This window comes from Artibeus jamaicensis, unplaced genomic scaffold (genome assembly GCF_021234435.1).
Source record: "Artibeus jamaicensis isolate MK-2021 breed Jamaican fruit bat unplaced genomic scaffold, CSHL_Jam_final contig_465, whole genome shotgun sequence".
NCBI lineage: Eukaryota > Metazoa > Chordata > Mammalia > Chiroptera > Phyllostomidae > Artibeus > Artibeus jamaicensis.
Window position 1 is genome coordinate 6539699 of NW_026521843.1, and position 21170 is coordinate 6560868.

General features: G+C 43.8%; 1 protein-coding gene across 2 annotated transcripts in view; it reads right to left on the reverse strand.

The window, feature by feature from the left end:
- The window catches only part of NBAS (NBAS subunit of NRZ tethering complex), a 253645-nt gene that overhangs the window by 222211 nt on the left and 10264 nt on the right, over positions 1-21170 (reverse strand). For both annotated transcript variants that reach the window (XM_053666925.1, XM_037151717.2), the window contains exons 7-9: positions 14248-14381; positions 12282-12415; positions 10780-10878 (exon numbers count right to left, since the gene is read on the reverse strand). In XM_053666925.1, coding sequence (XP_053522900.1) covers positions 10780-10878; positions 12282-12415; positions 14248-14381 — 367 coding nt within the window. The remainder of the gene's footprint in view (positions 1-10779; positions 10879-12281; positions 12416-14247; positions 14382-21170) is intronic.

Here is a 21170-nt window from a genome sequence, read left to right on the forward strand (position 1 = left end):
CAGAGAGCGCTGGGCGCCCCGCTCCTGCAGAGGTCAGCCTCTCGGGGAGAGGGTGGCTCCAGAAGCCTGTCCTGCCAGCAACTTCCCCCAGTGACGCTGATGCTGCTGTGCAGGCGCCACACCCTGGGAACACAGAGCTCTACCCAATGCTGGAGTCGATAAGCTGAGCTCTGAAGGACGCAGTTCATGGTAACTCAAAATAGGAGGCAAAACGTGAAGCATCACACCACTTGGTCAGCACGTGCTTAAGGACAAAGACAGCCGACTGTATTGAATGGCTAGTGGTTAAGACAAAACCAGAGAGTTTTCTTGGATAGAGAAAGCACTATCAGAGACTGCTTAGTTCAGTAATAAAATTTCATTTTTCTGGCAATTTGATAATTAGGCATTTAATGTGCTTAAAATTGAGTTGTACCTGGTGATAAGTTCCTTAAAATGTAATCTGAAATTCAGAATCAAGAGGTATAGGAAAATCTATAAAGTTCAATACTCCTCACTTTATACCTTCCAAGCAGAATTGGACCCATATTCAGATAGATAGCTGGATGGTACAGAACCAAGGTCAGCGAACACCTTCTGTAAAGGACCAGATAAATACTTTAAGCTATGTAGGCCATACGTATCTTGCACAACTACTTATTTCTGTCATCATGCCAAAAAGCACAGGCTATATATATATATATATATTTTTTTTTTTTAAGTGTGCCTATGTTCTAATAAAATTTCATTTGTGGGCATGGAAATTTGAATTTCCTCTAATTTTCCGGGGTCATAAAATAGTCTTATTTCATTTCTCACAATTGAAAAACAAAGTAAACTCCATTCTCAGCTCACAGGCCACACACGAAGTGCCCAGATTTGCCCACAGGCCACAGTGTGCCAGCCCCCAGGACAGAGCAAAGCTTACTGAGCCTGAGCAGGAGAAGACGTGAGTTTACTACCCAGCAGCCATGCCACCTGAGAAAAATCTCATCACCTCTTGGGGCTCCAGTTCCTCCATCTCCAGAACAGCTGTTATGACACCGCCCTACAGAACTGTGAAGACAGGGCCTCAAAGTGTCTGATAACCAGGAAAAACTATACACAGTTCATTTTCTTAGTTACAATCTTAACTTCAAAGTCACGTCAACTCAACATTAGTTGAGAGAGCACCGAAAACGTACAAGGTACTGCACTCACAGTGCGGGAAACACAGTCAAACCTGGGCTCTCGAAAAACTCAGTTCTTGACCAAGTCACTGACGGAAGAAAGGTCTCGGTTGTTGAAACAAAACTGCAGGTCTCAATTCTCTCCCCGACACATCTTTCGTGCTGACGTCTGTATGGTCAGTCATGTGTCTTTCAGGCAACAAAAAAAGGGAGAGTCTTGTTTCTCGAACGGTTTCCAGAATGAATTAAGTTTGAGAACCGAGGCTCCACTAGCGTGTAAGGTCACCAAACTTCCCCTGTCCCAAAGCAATTTACAGCCGTGCAGGTCAATGAGACTGTAATGTCACCTAAGAAAGGCTTCAAAGAACCTGTTTCTGACCTTTTATTCATACAGCTGTGCCGCCTGAGCTCTTTAATTTTCATTCTGCTGAAGTCAGGCTTTCACTCACTTACTCAACAAAAATGTATTGAGCACCCTATTTGCCAGACCCTGTTCTAAGAGCCTAAAATAGAGCTACAAATAACACAGAAAAAATTCCTGCCCACAATAAAGTTTCTGTTCTATTGCATCGCTATTGCTTTCTTCCCCTTTTTATATGTTTTGACAAAGCCAAGCAAATGTTAACAACTGAACCACAACTTACTGGCAGACATTGCATGAGGAGAGAGCACTGTGACAAGCACTGATGACACAGTAATAGGACACGGGTCTGTCCTCAGTCAGGCCACAGCCTCGTAGATTATTAAATCCACTGAATGAAATCAATGGAATCTTTCACCATAAAGATGGACTCTAAAGGGTCAGCCCCAACCAAACATTATATAGCTGACAGATGAGAAGAAAAGGAAGGACATTCTAGGCAGAGAAAAAACAAGCAGAAGCATAAAGCCTTGAAAGACCAAAGACACTCCGAGAAATCCAAGGGCTCACAGGTGTCCAAAGTGACCTGGAACAGGAGTCACCAAACCACAGCCTCTGCCCCCGACCCAGCCCGCCACCTGCTTTCGTAAACAAAGCTTTCCTGGCACAAGTCACAAGCCTCCATTCCTGTACTGTCTGTAGCCACTTCCACACTGGATGGAAGAGTGAGTAATCACAACAGAGGCCGCCTGGCCCTTCACAGAAAAGTGTGATCATCGGCCTGGAGCAAAGAAACATAAGGGGCATGACAGGAGATGAGAGGAGTTAAAAGACCAAACTGCAAAGGACCTTTGACACTAAACCAAGGAGCTGTGGCTCTATCCCCAAAGTAAAGGAATTAGAGATGAATTTTTAGCTTCAGACTTGCATTTTCAGACCACTATTCCTTGCTGGAAACACAACGGAAAACAAACTACAGAAGGACCAGACAGGAAGCAGGGAACACAGTTGATAATAAATTGGATAAGAAGTAATGAGTGTCTGAACTGTAAGGGTGGCAGCAGAAATGGAGGAGGCATATCTGAGATATATTAAAGAAGAAAAATCAACAAGTCTTAAAGATTCATAAAAATGAATTAAGAGAGTTATCTGAAGTGAATCTCAGGTTTTGGCCCGGAGGAAACGATATAAATTGAGATTTGGCAGCACAGAAGAACATGTAGGTATGGAGGTGAAATACGATTAATGCAGTAAGAAAATAATGAGTATGAGGTGCGTGTGAGTGGCTATCGAGGCCGCGGTGCTCTGTGGGCAGGCGCGAGACAGCTCTGTGGCCCACGTGTGACCTACGGAGCACAGACTTGGGAGATATCACATACACAGTTCGGTGGCTAAATGAGTTTGGTTCAAGTTGCCTATAAAGAATATATAGGGTGAATAAGAGCAAAAATGTCCAAAGGACTGTGAAATCTACTCGAACAGAATTAATAATCCGGTCCAGTAAGGTTGTAGGATACGAGACCCATATACATGCGTCAACTGGATTCCTACATACTAGCAATAAACACGGGTGGGGGGACATTAAGTACACACACACCCCCCTCACGTGGCTCGGCAGGAGAAACACCCAGCGCCGCTAGCGCCACGCCCGTGTCACACACCGGTCAGCCCCTGACGGGCTCAGCCCAGTTCTGGGCGGCCATAAGCAGTGGAAGGGAGGCAACATGTCCAGTAAGAGTGATTCCTGGGCCTCACTAGGGCAGCTCAAGGGAAAGGACACCTCGCATTCCTTTCACTTAACCCCCCGGAGCTTCAGCACAGCACTCCCACGGGGGGAGGAGTCGGGCGAGAATTCCCTACAGAGGCTTGTATCGGAGCAGATGCTGGGGTCCCATCCCTCAGCCACCTGACAAGCCTTTAAGGGTAGAGCCTAAATATGCATTTTTAAAAAATTCTAAGTAGGTGATTCTGTCATCTACAACTTGTTAAGAACATTAGGTTAATAAACAATATTTTAAAAAAACAAATACTAATGAATAAATTAGTCTAGATTCCTTAGATCCCCTTGCCTCTGTTTTCCTCCCTCAATCCAACAGCCAATGGTCACCATCTAAAGACTAATAATTCCCTCCCAGTCCTTAGGAGCCATTAAGTGACACCACTGCCAAAGCACAGTCTGGTCTATCCACCTATCCATTACCTTGTGTCCTGGTTTCAGAACAGCCCAGGTTCTGAAACCAGATTCTTAGCTTCTATTCCAAACTCGTCCTCCCAGGAAAACGTATTGTCTTTGAACCCTCACCCTCTCTCCATGAAACACTGCAAACTGCAGCCTGCCGGGCACCGCCGATGCTGGGTCTTTCCACAGCGCCTGCTACCAAACTCCCTACTACCGTTCGCCTCTTGTAAATGCCAGCAGTCTACATGAGACCACCTCAGTATCTGAGCAGCTGCTAAAAAAACCCATCTACTGTCCCTGCCCAGAACAGTGCCGGCAAAGTGTGGTCCAAAGATTGACCTGCCTTGAGGTTCCACAGGTAAGAAGTACAACACGACCAAGAACAGAGTTCAGCTCCCCTGATTCTAACCCCGTACCTGTTCAATTACATCCAAAATATGCTTTTTAAAACTTTCTGATAACGAAGCATCATTCCTTCATTCCTGTAAAATAGCTAAAGATCCAGCAGCCTTCTTTCCACTGTCTGCTCCCAAGAGGGACCCACACAGCTGGCAATCACTCCAAGTACAAGAAGAAAGTCCGTCTGGCCTGAGTCCTATCAGGTTCACCTGCCACTAAAACACTTGGAAAGAAAGACAGGGGAAGACAGATGGACTGGGTGATGGACTGACCAACTGAACAGATTCAAAAGTGTATAAAATGACCTTCAAAGAGAATCAACCCATCCCATCAAAGAATCTCCAAACATTGGAACAATGGATGGGTAAAAGCCAGTTTCCATGAATTCAATGTCTTTCAATGCTAGGCCAGAAAAGGTCAAAAAAGTAGAAGGCACTTTTTACTTCTACTTTTAAAAATACAGCCCGCTGCTGCACGCTAAAAATCAAGATCCTCTGAGTCTCATACGTCTACCCGTCCATAGCATACTCTGGATGAAAACAGATCACAGGATGTGGCCACACTCACTTCCCAGCCTCCCCAGAAACAAGTGCCTATGAAACCCAACTGCCCCCCCAAACATCAGTCTGTGAAGCTCAGAAGTCCCTTAATTCACATCTAAGGACTTTCACCTCCAAGACAACGTAGCTTTCTCTACAGATGACAACAGCACCTCTTCATTCCATCGGAAAACCAACCTCACGCTGGAGGAAGGAGAAACAAAGGCAAAATGAAAAACCCCGTAACATAAGTCAACCCGATTACTGACATTCATACTTCTCAGGTGCCAGGCTGCACATGAATGTCTCAAATGCCAACGGCCCCCTGCGTGTTCAGCGGCCGAGCACACACACTCACTGCAGTGGGAGATAATCAGCGATGACAATGGCTATGGTCCTCACTTTTTTCTTAGAAGCAACCCTGCATAAGACCATCAGTCTCATCCAGTTAGGGTTTAGGGAAAATTTATTATGCAATTTACACATATCTGCTCCTCCAACTGTCAATATAGTTGAGTGTATCTTTCCACATATCACTGCCTTGATTGTCCCAGAACGCACAGGACCTTAGAAACCAGAAAGCAAGACAGGCGATTTTATGGCAATGTTGCAGCTGTGAAAGTCCACTGACTACTTCCAAAGGCATCTCACAGGTGCAGATGGACCCTCACAGGAGGACAACAAAATCTGCTCATGTCCTCGGTAAACCTTTCAGGTAGGGGACTCCCAACGCTATCTTCTCCACGGGACCCAACTGAAACACTTGTGGGAGCTCCCTAACTGCCCTACGGAACAGCGCTGCATGAAGGAGGGCCTGTGGCCCCTCTGAGCACCCCCCACTGCACCCCATTCTACCCGAAGACTGTTTTCCTCGCTTGGGGCCAGTGAGGTTAGCACCACGTCACTCAAGGGCTCCGTCACACACCAATCACCGATCCCCGACTAAGTGAGCTATTTATTCAGAAAACTCCCTTTATCCCATGACTATACAGGACTTATAATCTCAAATGCCTGAGGTTCTGTTTAGGGGGAATCAGAAACCCTCATGAGGTGAGCAAACAGCCCTTCAACTCTTCAGCATGGCCGCACTTAAAGGTGTTTCTCAGTCTCCCCCAAAGGGCAGCTTTCTACCCACCACGCCCTGTCCCACCTCCGGGGCTGTCCGTCCCCAGGACGGGAGGCCCCGCTGCTCTCAGCCAGGGTACCTAGGAACCTGACTGTCATCACTGTGAGGCAACCTGAAGCAGAACCTGGATTTGACCTGGAACAGTTGCCTGAGAGCAGAAAAATACTTCAACCATCCCAACGGGATACTGAGCATGGGTGGCTTCTCAAATGGGCTCAAGAAAGACCTGTGTTCTATCTTTTGTCCTTGTTGAGACGTAAATTAGGGTCCAGAAGATGTTACCCTCAAACACTAATTATCTCTATGTAGTGGCCAAGGAACTGTCAAGATTCAAGGCTGAAGAAGTCGGCTTTTGCTTGTAGACATTTACAATGAAATTAGGATCAAAACCTTTTTTAAAAGCTGTATACTGTTGAAAGCAATGCCATTTAAAAACGTGTCCATGGACAAAGTCTTGTATTTGAACTCAACTCGCATTAAGCGAGTGCCCTCATCTGTGACTGTGTAACTGCTCAGTCTTGTAACTGGGAGAGCAGGCACCACATCCGAATCTCCACCACCAGGCACAGCGCCCTGGACCAAAAGGGTAATGCTGCTCTCTAGAACACAGAAAAGGTAAGAGAGTCCTCTTAGCTGGACCAAAATGCAACTGTGAGCCAAAATGCTACAGATCAAAGAGAACACTGAGAACCCAGAAGGGAAGGCGGGAAAGAGTGGAGGGGGCCTGGGAGTGGGGAGCTGGGGGGGAGCAGGGCAGGAACATGAGACAGCCTGGAGAGGACAAACACCTCCATTAGGCTGTGACTTAGTGTTTGTAAAAAAAGAAAACAGTGAGCAACAGCAAATCCACAGAGCTTATCCCAAAGCTTCTCAATTAATTTGCTTATATTACCTGTTTTACCACTTCGATTTCCCTTCAACAGGGCTTGGGCAAAACAATGAAGTTCATAAAACCTGAGTTTTGTAGATTGCCAATTCATCCCAACTCCACTCCGGCTGATTTATTTCACATTTATTAAATCCTTGTGGATGATAAACAGTACAGGCCTATATTACTAGAGTAACCAAAAACAAATAAAAATGTGATGAATATTCCAGCTTCTTTCATTAAAAAATACACGTAACAAACAATAAAAACCACCTAGCGATATTTTCACCGTGTGCCACAGGGCACTCGCACACACTCCTTGCTTTGTGACAGTCCTCGTTCAGAAACCCGCACGCAGTCATCCGCCTCCATGCGGAAGCCACCAAGAACTGCATGGCTGCAGAACTGAGAAGGGACCCTCCTTCCATGGTCTCATAATATACTGAACTTCCCAAAATTTGTATTTAAATAGCATCCCTCCAAAAAATACCTACAACTAGCTTAGATCCTGGGCCAAGCAAGTGAAAGCCGTAAGAGTAATAAATGCAATCTGACTTATAGCAAACTGGTATCATGTAATAACTTTCATTATGATCACTTCAAACCTCCTGAAATACTGCTAGGAACAGAAGAGATCAAATAGTGGCCTTTGTAATAAATCAAAACAACACAGTCAGTGTAAAACAAGCTAAGCAAACCAAACAAGAAAAAATATAGCAAAGAATTAAGATATACAATACGTCTTTTTAAAGGGACAAGAAAAATAAAACAAAAGAGAGAAAAGCAAGGGATGGACACAAATATGAAATAGAAGACAGGAAAGAGGAAAGTCAAAGGACAGAAACCATTTTTTCCTCCACTCCGGAAGTTAGAACTACTTAGCCACGGAGCCCCCGCGGGAGAGGGATCAATTCATGGCGCTGCTACACCAGACACACACGGCAAAGACACGCCTTCTGCCTTCAGGTGTCTGACAGTCTAATGTGAGGTACGGGAACTATTCATCAAAATAAAATGCAACCTATACACAAACAGTGCCCAAAATGTGGCAAAACACAGAACAGCAATTCTGTGTAAGAAAATGAACAGGGCCCTGTGCCCTGTGGCCTGAACTATATGAGTTACTCAGCCTCTGGTATCTCCTGACTGAACGCATGTTCCTCGAAGCAATGCCTGATCCTTTTCACTCCCGAACCGTCAGCCGGGCACCGCTCCCAAACACCTGACCCGCAGCCGTCTTTCCACACCCTGTCTCCTGTCCCAACCATCACCTGTCCTCCTCCCACACACACCCTACAGCGTTGGGCAGATGACACCTCCTGCAATTTCAAAAAAACACCTGCGGCTGCCTTCCTCTTGTACACTGTTCACTGTCACTTTGTCAGCTGCCCATCATGCCCAGATCATACCCATTCTCCGAAGCAAGTGCAAGTGCCACGGGCAGACTTCCCTGACCCTACAGGGAAGGAATAGCTCCTCTCTGCAGCCCCGCCTCACTGCACCTGAACCCTGTTAAGGCCCTTGCTTCTTTCTAGCTTGCGTTCCTACACCATGCACACATGGGCACACACACGACCGACTCGTCAAGGCAGGGACACACAAGTCAAAAGGAAGAAATTAATAGCATTGTATTTCTCCACTGCTACCGCTTCCTACACATAGTAGGTGTTTAACCCCGAGGACAACTAGTGCTTCACAGACCAGTCACTTCAATTCCTTTTTCTCCCTTAAAGGAGATTCTTAAAATAACTAGACATGAGAAATACAACAATGAAAAAAAAAACACAATAACAACTTTTAAAAAAGAGATGAGGCACATAAGAATTAGTAAGTAGAAACTATAGCAGAAAAAATTAACCAGAACACCACTTGTTAAAGGACCATATATATCATTAATTCATTATATTTATAATAGACCTCAAAAGCTCTTCAAACTTTCTTCATCAATTATACACATTTATATGGAAAATAAAATAAACTTTTACTTCTCTTTTTTAACAAAAACAAAGGCAAAAAAAGAGAATGAGAAAATCAAAGGTGAACCAGGAGACCCATTATCTATATAACAGACACACCAGAGAAAAAAGAGAAAACAGAGAGGAAACAATTCAAGAAATAAGTTAATGAACTTGCCCGAAAGCAAGTATCCAAGTTGAAGAGCTAACACTGTGTTTATAAAAATAACCACCCCAAGACATAATAACATGGTCAAGTTTCAGAATATTGGGGTCAAAAAAATCTTAGCTTCCAGAGAGAAGGGAAACCAAACAAAAGTAGAGGAAAAAGGGAAATGGGTTTGAAACTAGAGTGGCATTAGCATTCTCAGGAGCAACACCAGGAGCTAGAAGACGGGGGAGCAGCACCTTCTGCGTTCCGAAGGAAACTACCTCCGGCCTGCAATTCTATCGACCAAATTATGAGTTAAGCATGAGAACAGAGCAGAGCCATCTTCAGATGGGCAGGGCCTCAACAAACACACTTCCCCGGTCCTCTTCCTCGGGAAGATGTTCGCCAAAACAGTGGGATAAACCAAGAGAGAAAAAAGCATGGGGTCCAGCAAACAGGTGACTTCACAAAGGAGAAAAGCAAAAGCAGCCCTCAGGATGATGGTGAAGTTTCCGCCACGCAGCTGCTTCCAATCCGAACTGAAGCAGGTCAGAGAGGCCTGAGAAAGACTTCTTCAAAATAAGACCTACAGAACACCTAGTGTGTGTGATATACTAAAAAGAGGTTTACACTATGGGGTGACCAGACATCCAGTAAAAAGAAATCATATTAAAAAGCCTTTTATGGAAGAGGAAATGGAATGGCCAATAACATGAAAAGTTGCTCACCCCCGATGGGGTCTGTCATCAGTAATGAAGGAAATGCAAATGAAAACCACAGTGAAGTGTTTTTTTACACCCACAGATCAGTAAACATTTAAAAGTACGATATCATCAAGAGTGCTAATAAAAACATGAAGCAGTAGAAACTGCGGATGAAATAGTAAACTGGAAGAAGCATCTGGAAAACACTTGCATTTCCTTGTAAAGTTTCAGATGAACTTACCTGAAAGTCAACAATCCCACTCCTAGTTATACATCTCGACAAACACTCCAGCACAAATGTGTCAAGAAATGCATGATAAATTTTGCCACAGCACTACTGTTGTAACAACATAAAACACTGGAAACAAACCAAACTTTCGTCTACAGGAGAAGGAATAGTATAAACTAGAGAAATATGCCTCAAAAAGCAAATCTCAGAGCAAAATATGTATGTCTTCTCTGTGATTTCATTTATATCAAGTCAAATAGCAAAGCTAAATAAGAATAACTGATCAAACTGTAAAGAAGCAACAAAATGATAAGCACAAAATCCAGTGCAGAGGTCATCTCCAGGGATGGGACAGAGAGGAGCACAAAGGGGACTTCAGTGGGGGGGGGGGATCTTTTGTAGTATAAAAACTTTATATAAGAATAAAATTCTCAACAAAATACAGGAAAGACTGATGACTGAATAGCATGCATGTCACTCAAAACGTCTTTAGTACGCTGAGAGTCAGACAGGACCTGCAAACAGACACAGAGTAAGTCTCGAAATTCAAAACTCAACTAAGTTTGTCCAACTCACAACTTGATATTCTTCCCATTTAGAGAACCAAAAAGTTGGCTCAGCTAACTTATTAAAATATGCATAAATGTTAATCTCAAATAACAAAATGAAAGGGAAGCCATCATTAAAAGTAGAAAATGCCCAAAGCTTCAATGCCCCTCAGCTGACATGGCCAACACAGAGCAAAGTGGCATGTGTCAAGAAGACCACATGGGCGAACAGTCCATGCAGCCCCGCTTGCCAGGAGGGAAGGCGGAGTCAGTGCTGTGGGCGGGGCCATCTACTCCAGGGTGTTTCAGAGTTCTGTCAACAGTGATGGGCATGGGGTATCCAATTCCCCAGTGAATACTCCCAGTGCCCCACTGGCTCGGAGCCCAGTCAGCCACACAGACGAACAGGAATGTGACTACAGCAATATTACAGCTTTTGAAGGTAACTGTGCACAAGAAGAAAAACTGAAGATGCCAAAATAAGAATCAGAATCAACAATGCCTTCCAGCTAAAACTGTGCTGTGATTGTCACACCCACCAAGACTACGTCCCACAGAACAGTGCTACTTACCGGTGACCAGGGTGGTAAACAGCCGTGCTGACCCCACGGGGATAATGACTGCTGAAGCTGAAAGAGTGACTCTCCTGGTAGCTCTGGTTGGTTCCAACGCTGAGGTAAGGAGGTAAAAAAGAAACATGTACCATTACACCACAGTGAGAGGCCACAAGACACCCACTGTGATTAAATTCAAAGGAAATACCAAATACTGCCGAAGATGTAAAGCAACAACAATTGTGATACGTTATAGTAGGAATGTGAATGATATAAAACCTTTAGAAAAAAGGTCTGCTTGCTTATAAAAATAAACTACATCTACCCTATAACTCAGCAGTTTCACTCAAAGATATTGAACCAACAGAAGTGAAAATCTATATCCATAAAGACTTGCACAAGACTGGTCATGGCGGTGCTATTTGCAACAGCCCCAAACTGGAAACTCAGAAGTCCACCAGTGGGAGAAGGCACAAACAAATCACAAACGTTAGGAACTGAGTATGTGCGACTCCCCACCACAGACTGGATGTTTTTATCCTACCCGGAATTCACAGATTAAAACTCTAATACTAATGCACCGCTATTTGCAGGTAACTCAGTCACAAGGATGGGGCCCTCCTGAATGGGATTTGTGACCTAATCAGAAGAGGCCAGAGAGCTACAAGAAGTCAGTGGTCTACATGCCACAACAATGTTCTCGCCAGAACCAAACATGCTGGTGGCCCTGAACTCAAGACGTCCAGCCTCCTTAACTGTGAGAAATGAGCTTCTGTTGCTCATATCCTCACAGTTCACGGTATTTTGTCAGAGCAGCCTGAGCTAAGACACACGAGACATTCACAGAATGAAATACTAATCAGCAAGAAAAAGGAATACACTGCTGATACACCTCAAAACATGATGGATCTCAGAACATGCTGAATGAAGACTTAGAAGTCTGAGTCCATTAATGGGAATTAATAGAACAGGTGAAACTAATCTGTGACGGAAAACGTATAAACAGTATTTGCTCTGGGAGTGAGCGTGGACAGAGATTTTCTGGAAAGGGGCAGGAGGGAACTCTCCAGCACGGCAGTAATGTTCTGTATCTTGGTGAGAGTTTGAACTAAGCAGCACATGCTTTTGCTATAACTCACTGGCTGGTGTGTGTAGGATCTGTGTTTTGTTGCATGCACATTTTGTCTCGAAAGAAAACTATAAGCAAACACTGACCTTTAATTAATGACAGGTACTCTACAGTATTTAAGTACTGACTCTGAAATCCATTAAGAAATAAGACTGATTAGCGGCTGGACAGAGGGAGGACAGAAACGTGACACAAGAAGTTTAGTAAAAATGCCAACAGAACTCAAGTTGAGGTGTATGGCGTTTCGCCATACAATTCTTTCAAACTTCCTGTTAATTTTGTAGGTTTTCATAATAAAATGCCAAAAAACAAAGGAAAACTGACACTAAGCCAGAGAAATAAACATTATTTTGCCAAGTACGTCTCCCCAAATAAAGCATTTCATTTTTACCTTACGAGGTAACTTCTAAGTTCTCCTCGGTAATTGATGACTAGGAGTTCCGCAGACCACTGTGCACTTGCCTTATATTCTAAAAATATCAGCCCAGCGATGGCGCAGCTCAGATCACCTGCCAAACTGGACACCTGCAGAAGAGAGGGAAATGAAGTGACCAAAAAGACACACGGACGTTAATGAATGTGTACGTGGAAGACACCTGAGACGCTGGCCTTACCAGGGGCACTCCGTATGAGACAGCCCCAGAACTGACCTGTACACTGAAGAATGAGGCAAATCGGGGTGCCCAGAAGTAGACACCCGCGTCTAGACCAGCCTCTCAACTGCAGGCTGGAACCACAGCTGCCTCTCTGAATGAGTTACACACCTAGATAAGTGATTTAATGTTCACTGGACTTCCATGACAAAAATATACACATAGAGAGTAATGACCCCATTCAGCCTCAGAGAATTCTAAGATATAGAATTCAGATATAAGCCTTCAAATGTTGATGCCTACTTCCAGCAGTAATGGAAGCTAAAAAAAATTTTTTAAGAAGTCTCCAATTACCTTCCATTTACTTCATCAGCAACTGTAAAGGAAAAGACATTTAAAAACACTCACCAGTACCAGCCTTTTTCCAGCAACTAAGTGCCAAGGATATACTCCTAAGACTAGGAAGGCATGTGCACCTTGGGAAGCACACACAAGTTAGTTCTTCATTACCCTGAACGATGTAATAAAATACCGCACCCCATGTGGCTACTGACCACTTGGTACATGGCTAATCCAAATTAAGATATGCTACAAATATAAAAATACACACCAAATTTCAAAGGAATCTATACCAAAGAAAATATTTCATTAATAATTTTCATATTGATTAAATGTTGAAATATTTAGAATTTATTGGATTAAATAAAATATATTAAATAAATTTCACCTGTTTCTTATAACTCTTCTTACCACTACTAGAAAACTCAAAATTACATGTAATCATACATATATAGTTCTTATTACATTTGTATCAGACAGTGCTGGTCCAGAAAACAGCAATCCAAACACCTCAGTTTGGTTCCCCAGAACTTCTGTAATATGAGCCCAAGGCACTTTTTTGAGTTCTTCACTCATTATTTCTGAACAGAAATCTTTCTCCAGATCATTGGTTCTCATCCCTAGCTTCTCATTAGAATCAGCTCAACAACTTGCAAACAATATTAATGCCCAAAGCCCACTTAGATCAATGAAATGAGAGGTTCTGTGGGTGGAGCCTGAGCAACCAGGTAATTTTCTGTTCCTTTTCTTTATGAAGCTCAGGTGCTTCTAAGATGCAGCCATAGTCAGAACCACTGACCGACCTGGCCCAGCACCCTGTTCACGTCAGGCAGAAGGATGCAAAGTGTAAAGCACTGGATTCTTAAGAGAGACACTTGTTAACTCGATTGCCATGGAGAAAGCCTCTTCCAATTTCAGTTTTCTAAACTGTAAAATGAGGATAATTATCTGCCCGATCTACTCAAAGACGGTTGTGAATATTATGTAAGAATATAGCATATCGAAGTCATTAATAAAGTGTGAAGCACTATACAAATATACAAGTTATTGCTACCATGAATCTTTTTCTCCACTACCCCTTTTAGGGTAACAAATTCTAACTCTTCTCAAGGCTGTTGCTGTTGCTATTGTGACAGCCCACTGACTGTCCCTCCCTTGCTGCAGGTTGTAACAGCTTTCAGCACCTCTTTTCAGTATCTACGCCATGTCTCAGTAAGGGCGGACTGCGTCTGGACACTGCATCAAAAAACACGAAGAATAGATTATTCCATGCACAGATACCTAACGAGATTCTGAGCATCTTAAGTTCTCAATTACTATGCAGATTTCTATTTCTGTTTCCCCTCTCTTCACATTCGTTCACTCAAGTACCTACACATAAAAAGCATTCGGAAAGTATGCTATTGGTGGAAGGCAGGTACATACTGGGGCAATAACGAAGAGTTCACTCCCCATGAGATCAAACACGCGCACGGTCCCCGAGCTTCCTGCGTAGGCCAGCAGGGTGCAGTCGTAGCTCCACGCTACACGTCTCCACTGGGGTTTCGGGTCTTTGGGAACTAGGACGAAAAGAAAAGAGTGCTTTTAACAATATAGTACAAACACGGCTAACACTTACAGTCACTGCAACTGGAGTCGTCATTCCCTAAGGACCTGTGTGCTTCCGTTCAACGGAAGGGAGAGGTTCCCAGGAACCTCGTTTCCTGGACACTCAAAATAAGAGTGGGAATGCAAAGCACAGCAAGCCCTGCACACGTACTAGAGAAGCGAAGCCCGCTGACACCAACGACCTGTTGAATGCTGAGCATGCCCTAGACTAGTAAAGGCTCAGGTGTGATATACCTCAGGTATTTGTGGAGTTAAAAGGTCAAAAGCATTGAAAGAATGAGCAGAAAATAATTCTACTCCAACGAGTGTAGCTCCTCTAAAAGCAAAAATTAAAAACTTCAAGTGAGAGGTTTTAAATATATCAAATATAGATCTCAGGGAAACGCGAAGCATGATTACGCTAACAGTACTAGAAATACACACATACACACATATATAAAATATACATTATGCAGATAAACAAGTACTGTTCTTAGTGAATCCCACAAGTATAAAATTTTAATAATTTTCACCTTGATAACCTAACACCTGCATCTGTTCTCGTTCGAATTTTTCGGCACAGCAATAGAGAGAAAAGCCATCAGAAGCACAAGAAAGAGGGACCGAAAACTCTGAACTGTGTCAGGTCTGTCCAAGGTTTCATCTGCCTCCGTGTCCTCTGGCTACAACTCCAGACTGAAGCGACAGTAGCAGCAGTGCCTCCCCTCCAACACCCACAATTCCAAGTGATCCAGACTCCAGGGCACATCAGAGTCGGGAGCCTAAGCATCCTGCCACTCCCCACACAGCAAGTGCAGAGCCGGGATGCAGCCTGGCGACTGCCTCAGAAATGCATCCACCATTTACCGCCTCCTCTCAGGGGCCCTGCTAATGCCCAGTCCAGGCTACGTGGCCTCCTGTGCAGACTCCACAGTCTTCCTTCCCACCTTCAGCCTCTTCCCCTCTGAACCCTCCTCGGGGCCATCCGAAGACATCTTTCACAGACAGGTGAACAGATCCCATCCTTCTGCTGCTTAAAGACCCCTGTTTGTTCTCCATATCCGACAGTCAAGTCCAAACTCCCCCATCTACATCTGGGAGCGTCCTCTAACCAGTCCCCGCACTGCTCTGCAGCCCTGACTCCCACCCCCTTCTCCACACATCTAACAACCCACCAATAACACCACTACCTGGCAAACAGGCAAACTGGGGATCCTCGGGCCTCTGTCTTTCATACTCATTGCTGCTTCCACCTAGAATGTTCATCTCCAACATTACTCAAAGGGCTGTCGGTTACAACCTGTGGGGACACACTGTTACCCCCTTCCCTGACACTCCTCAAAAACTGACTATGTGCCCTGGCTGGTGTAGCTCAGCGGATTGAGCGCGGGCCTGCAAACCAGATAATCGCGGTTCAATTCCCAGTCAGGGCACATTCCCAGGTTGCAGGCGGGTTCCCTGCGGGCCAGTTCTCAGCAGGGGACGCACGGACGCAACCATACATTGATGTTTCTCTCTCTCTCTCCTTCCCTTCTCCTCTAGAGGATAAATAAATAAAATCTTTAAAAAAAAAAAAAAACTGTGCCTTCTCAGTACCCCAAAAATGACATACAAAAGTCTTCCAGAGCATTTACATCCTGCTATGCGGTTTACATAACTATTTCCCCACAAGTTTCTGATGTCCCTGAAGTCAAAGGCAATGTATTATTCAATATCGCCACCCTGAGACCTGAAACGCAAAGGATTAATGCTTCAGTAATGGGCAAAGTCCAGGCCTCTCAGAAAAGTCTCTATTAGCAAGGTAGGGTAACAGTAAGGGCTCAAGGAGTGGGGAACAACTGAAAATGAATTACATAACTGGTCTACTCCCTGACTAAAAGAAATACTGTCAATTCAGACGTCCCTCTTTCCTCTGAGGTGAATGTTCTGTACACAGAAAAAGTATCCCAGACACCAATGAGTTTCTTTATTTTGACTATTTATCAACAGGAAAAAGCCTGCATAAATAATCCAAGAGGCCCTCCCACACAGGAGTCCAGTGGGTTTTATTAAAGTCTGAGAAGATACTGCATACGCCCTGGAAAAGGAATCTCCTTTAATGTTAACAAAATGGGTTAAAAAAACGAATTATGTCTTCAGATGGTTTAAAAAAAAATCAAACTTAGAAGTAAACATAGGCACAAAAGGACACACAACTCGAGAACAGAAGACCCGCAGGAAACTTGAGCTCCGTAAACAGCACCCAGGAGACGGTGTGACCCCGAGCACATTCACGTGCTACAGAAACACAGCGGCGCCTCCCCATGGTCACCGTGCAACTGTGACAGACGTTTCCTCTCCTTTCCCTTTGCTGGGACGAATGGATTTATGCACCACGTTCCGTTACCTGTTCTGAAACAAGTTCCACCTGAAGGGGATTCGTTTCCACTGTTACTTCTAGTCGTAACCAGGAGCTCCAAAAGATGCAGCATGTGTTTTGACCCAGATAAAGAGACATTTCCATCACAAGGTAAGAGTTTACATAACAAATTATATGTGTCTGGGAAATAAAGACTTGACCACTGGATTTTTCCAGCTGCCTATGTGGTTTTGGAGAGAAATGAACAGTATGGTGTTTACAAAGCATTCGTCAGTGAAGTTGTCTGAAAAGTACTCAAAGGGCTGGGGCGAAGCCTGCCAGCATTTGACAAGAGCCACTTTCCTGGTGAAACTCACACCTGCTCACAACCTGCACTGGCTGCAGCCCCTCCCGCTGCCCCACCTGCCCAGCACTCCAGCTCTTGTCCACCTGGGAACTTTCATCAGTCTTTCTGTGCCTGGAACACTCTCCCTGGTCCCTGTCGTCTTTCAGGGCTCAATTTAAATAGCACTTCCTCAGGGGGCAGCCTCAAAGCCCATTATTATCCTCCATCCCCATGATTTCATTTCCTTCACAGCGCTTATGCCAAATAGTAATTCCACATTTATTTGCTTACTTTTTATCGTCTCCAATAAACTCCAAGGTGTCAGACCCTACGCCCCTTCAGTTCGTAATGGGATCACCAGTGCCCAGGATGCTGGTCCATGACGGGTGCTGGGGCGCTAAAGCAGCCCGTCAGCCCAGCACTCACTCCCCAGGCATGAAATGGACACGGTCAAGGGTAAACATGTGAGGAGCCTTGCGTGGGCTCTACTCTCAGCGCCACCACGAAGCAACACAGCTCGACGTGACCATGGAGGATAACCAAGGTGCAGTTTCCTCTTTTGCAAAACAAAAGGTTTGATGAGCAATCTCTCACATTTTTTGACTTTTAATTTTTTTAATTGTAGTTGACATATGTTAGATAAGTTTCAGATGCACAACACAGTCATTCAACATTTACATATCTTGTGAAGTGATCGACACAGTAAGTCCAGCCATCGCACGAAATTATTAGCCACACTCCCTGTGACGTACATCACCTCCCGTGACTTACTGTGTAACTAGAAGCTGGTACCTCTTCACCCCCTTCCCCGCCGGCAACCAGCAGTTTCTCCTGTCTATGAATCTGTTCCTTTTGTTTTCAGAGGGTACTATGCTAAGTGAACTAAATCAGACACAGAAAGACAAATAAATACTGCATGATTTCACTTATATGTGGAATCTTTTTAAAAATTTTCTTTGACTTTAAAATCAAAAGCCAGTGAGCAAGAATCAACTAGCGTGATAGAAAGACAGGCAGAGAGGCTAAATATTTAAATGACTAAAATAATGGTGTCAGTAGAAGAAATTAGAAAATTTCTATAATCCTAGAAGAAATGAATTAAGCATGACAAGAAACCTTGAAGTTATAAAGAAAAATGCAATTACAAAAAAAAAGCAGACCAAAATAGATACCATAACAAATTTAAAACACAAATTTATTGGATAAAAATACATGACAAAAGTTAACATTCATGCTATGTAGTAGCACCGCAGACCAGTAAGAAAAGTCAAGTCTTCTAAGAGGAACATAGGCAAAGGGTATGATCTAACAATTCACAAAAATAAAAGTAGACACACCATATGCTGTACGTAGTAACTAAAGACATGCAGAGTGAAACAGGGGTGCCTTCCCTCTGCTGAGAACCTGACAACCATTTCAACAATAGGCAACGTACACTGACAACTGACGAAAGAAATGGCCTCAGTTTCACCTTTGGGGGGGAGGTGTCTGAGCAGGTATCACTCCCAGGGAGGTGTTGCGGCAGCAGCTACCACACTTTGAAAACCACACCCACAGACAAACCGAAGGTGGTTCCCGCACTGTCAGAGATGGAAAAGGACAGCGATGGGCGACACGCGGAGGCAGCAAACAAGCCACCATAAACAGCCTGAATGTCTACCAAGAGGGGAAAATGTAAAATGTGGCTCCCACTCCTACAACAGAGGAGAATGCCAACTGAAAAAAATAACCCTTTCTTCACTTTTCCTACTTCTGTACTATTTCAACTTGCTACAAATACTTGTAATTTAAAACAAAACAGAGGAACTAGTTTCAGACTAGGCCTCCCAGCACAGAAGAAACATGTGTCCAAGCACTGGTTTTGCACGTTACAGGACGGGCCGAGAAAGTCTGCAGCCACCAGCAGGAGGATCAGCCTTGCTTCTGCCGGGAACACCCTCTGGACCACAGGGCACGCGGAGGGACCTCCCACAGGACATGCAAGGCTCAGTGACCTGAGGAGACAAGACCGGAGTCTGGAGCTACCAAGCGGCACTAGAATTTGATGGCACAGACAACAGAACGGTGGTTACCAGAGGGGAAAAGGTGGAGGGAGGATGAAGAAGGTACGGTAAAGAGAGTCAAACACAGGGTGACTCAAGGAGCCCAGACTCTGGAGGAGGGTGAGCCCACAATGCAATATACAAATGATGTATTACAGAATTGTACGCCTGAAATTTATATAATGTTATTAACCAATGTTACCCCCATCAGTTTAATTAAATTTAAAACAAACAGATTTGCAAGGCAGCATTCCAGATAAAAGTGAGTGAGGCATAGAAGGAACCTTAAGCTGTGGTGTATTTACACAATGGAGTACTATGCAGCCATAAAAAGGAAAGAACTCTCACCTTTTGTGACATCATGGATGGATCTGGAGAGCATTAGGCTAAGTGAAATAAGCCAGTCAGCGAAGGACAAGTACCACGTGACTTCACTCACATGTGGAATTATTTTAAGTACCTTTTATTGATTATGCTGTTACAGTTGTCCAATTTTTCCACCTTTGCCCCCCTCCACCTGAGAACCCCTTCCCTCCAGAAACTCCCCTCTTAGCTCCTGTCCATGGGTTGTGCAATGTTAAGTTTCACTGTCTGACACACAGTGAAAGGATAAGGAAATATTATAAACAATTTTAAGTCAATATAATCCACAATTTAGAAGAAAATTCCATGAAAAAATGAAATGAAGAAAATGGAATTTTAAATAGTTTTATAACTACTTTAAAATTTTAATTAGGAATTAAAACTGTGTTCACAAAGAAAATTTTAAGCTTCACTAGTAAATCCTATCAAACATTTAAGAAATAAATAACTCCAATTCTACACAAACTTTTGCTAAAGCAGAAAAGAACATTGCCAAGTTATATTATGAGCCCAGCACTACTCAAATACCAAATCAGAATGACATTAAAAAGTAAAATGAAAGCAGCAAACTAGCACCCCGAGCACAGATGCAATGGTCTACCACCTGTGTGATACAGATGCAATGGTCTACCACCTGTGTGATACAGATGCAATGGTCTACCACCTGTGTGAACAGAATGTCACCAATATGCAGCAGCCGGCACGAAGGCCTGACGATGCTCTTCCCACCTGCCCGAGGAGTCGAGTCCATGCTGGGCTGCTCGCTACTCGGAGACCCAACTGCCAGGCACTTTCCGGATGATTTGGGTAGTCAGGGCACCTACATCCTAACACCTAGGATGTTACCCAGCAAAAACAAGCACTCTGGAAAGTGATTAAACTGCAAACTAAAAGACTTAACGATCTACCCTTACATGAAAAAAGCAGACTATGAAGCATCTCACTTTCACAGAACATATCTACAGTAACAGGTACTTAAAAAAAAAAGTCTCAAAGAACAGATCGTAAAATGTTAATACTACTTCTCTCTAGGCAGTGTATTTATTTTATTTTCTATTTTTTACTCACTTTTAGTTTCTAAACTCTTTTCTGAGAATCTGTATTATTTTTTCAACAGAGAAAATTTTTCTCCAAAAAATACAGAAAGGGAAAAACAGTTACCATATAACTTGAGGCTCCCGAGTCACAGTTCTATGATAAAATGTTTCATTTTGGAATCTGGGTGCTTCAAATAGTCTATGCTTTGCAACCTTTTTCATGTCAAAACACACACAGACAACCATGTTCGTAAGGCACCAAACAGTAGGCTGATGAGGTGGCTGGAAACTGCAGAGGACCAGTCTGAGCTTGGGCTGCCCCAGGCTCCCGGATCGGAGGAGGGCTGATGGGACCTTGGCCACCCCCAGAAAGCAAGCTGTGGCTCTGCACTAGGAAGCTCGGGTCTACAGTACCTCAAAATCAGAACTATGGGGACAATATTTCAATTAACATAGTACAGCTTTTTTTAAAAAGTCTAATTCCATCTTCTAGTTTTAGGTCACTCTTCAATGTAGAAAGAGAAGACTGAATTCCCCTTTGTGGCCTGGCAAACAGAACCAAAACAAGCTGCGATCCACATTGAAAACATGTTCAAATTGCCTATATTTTATAAAACAACAATTGAAAGATACCA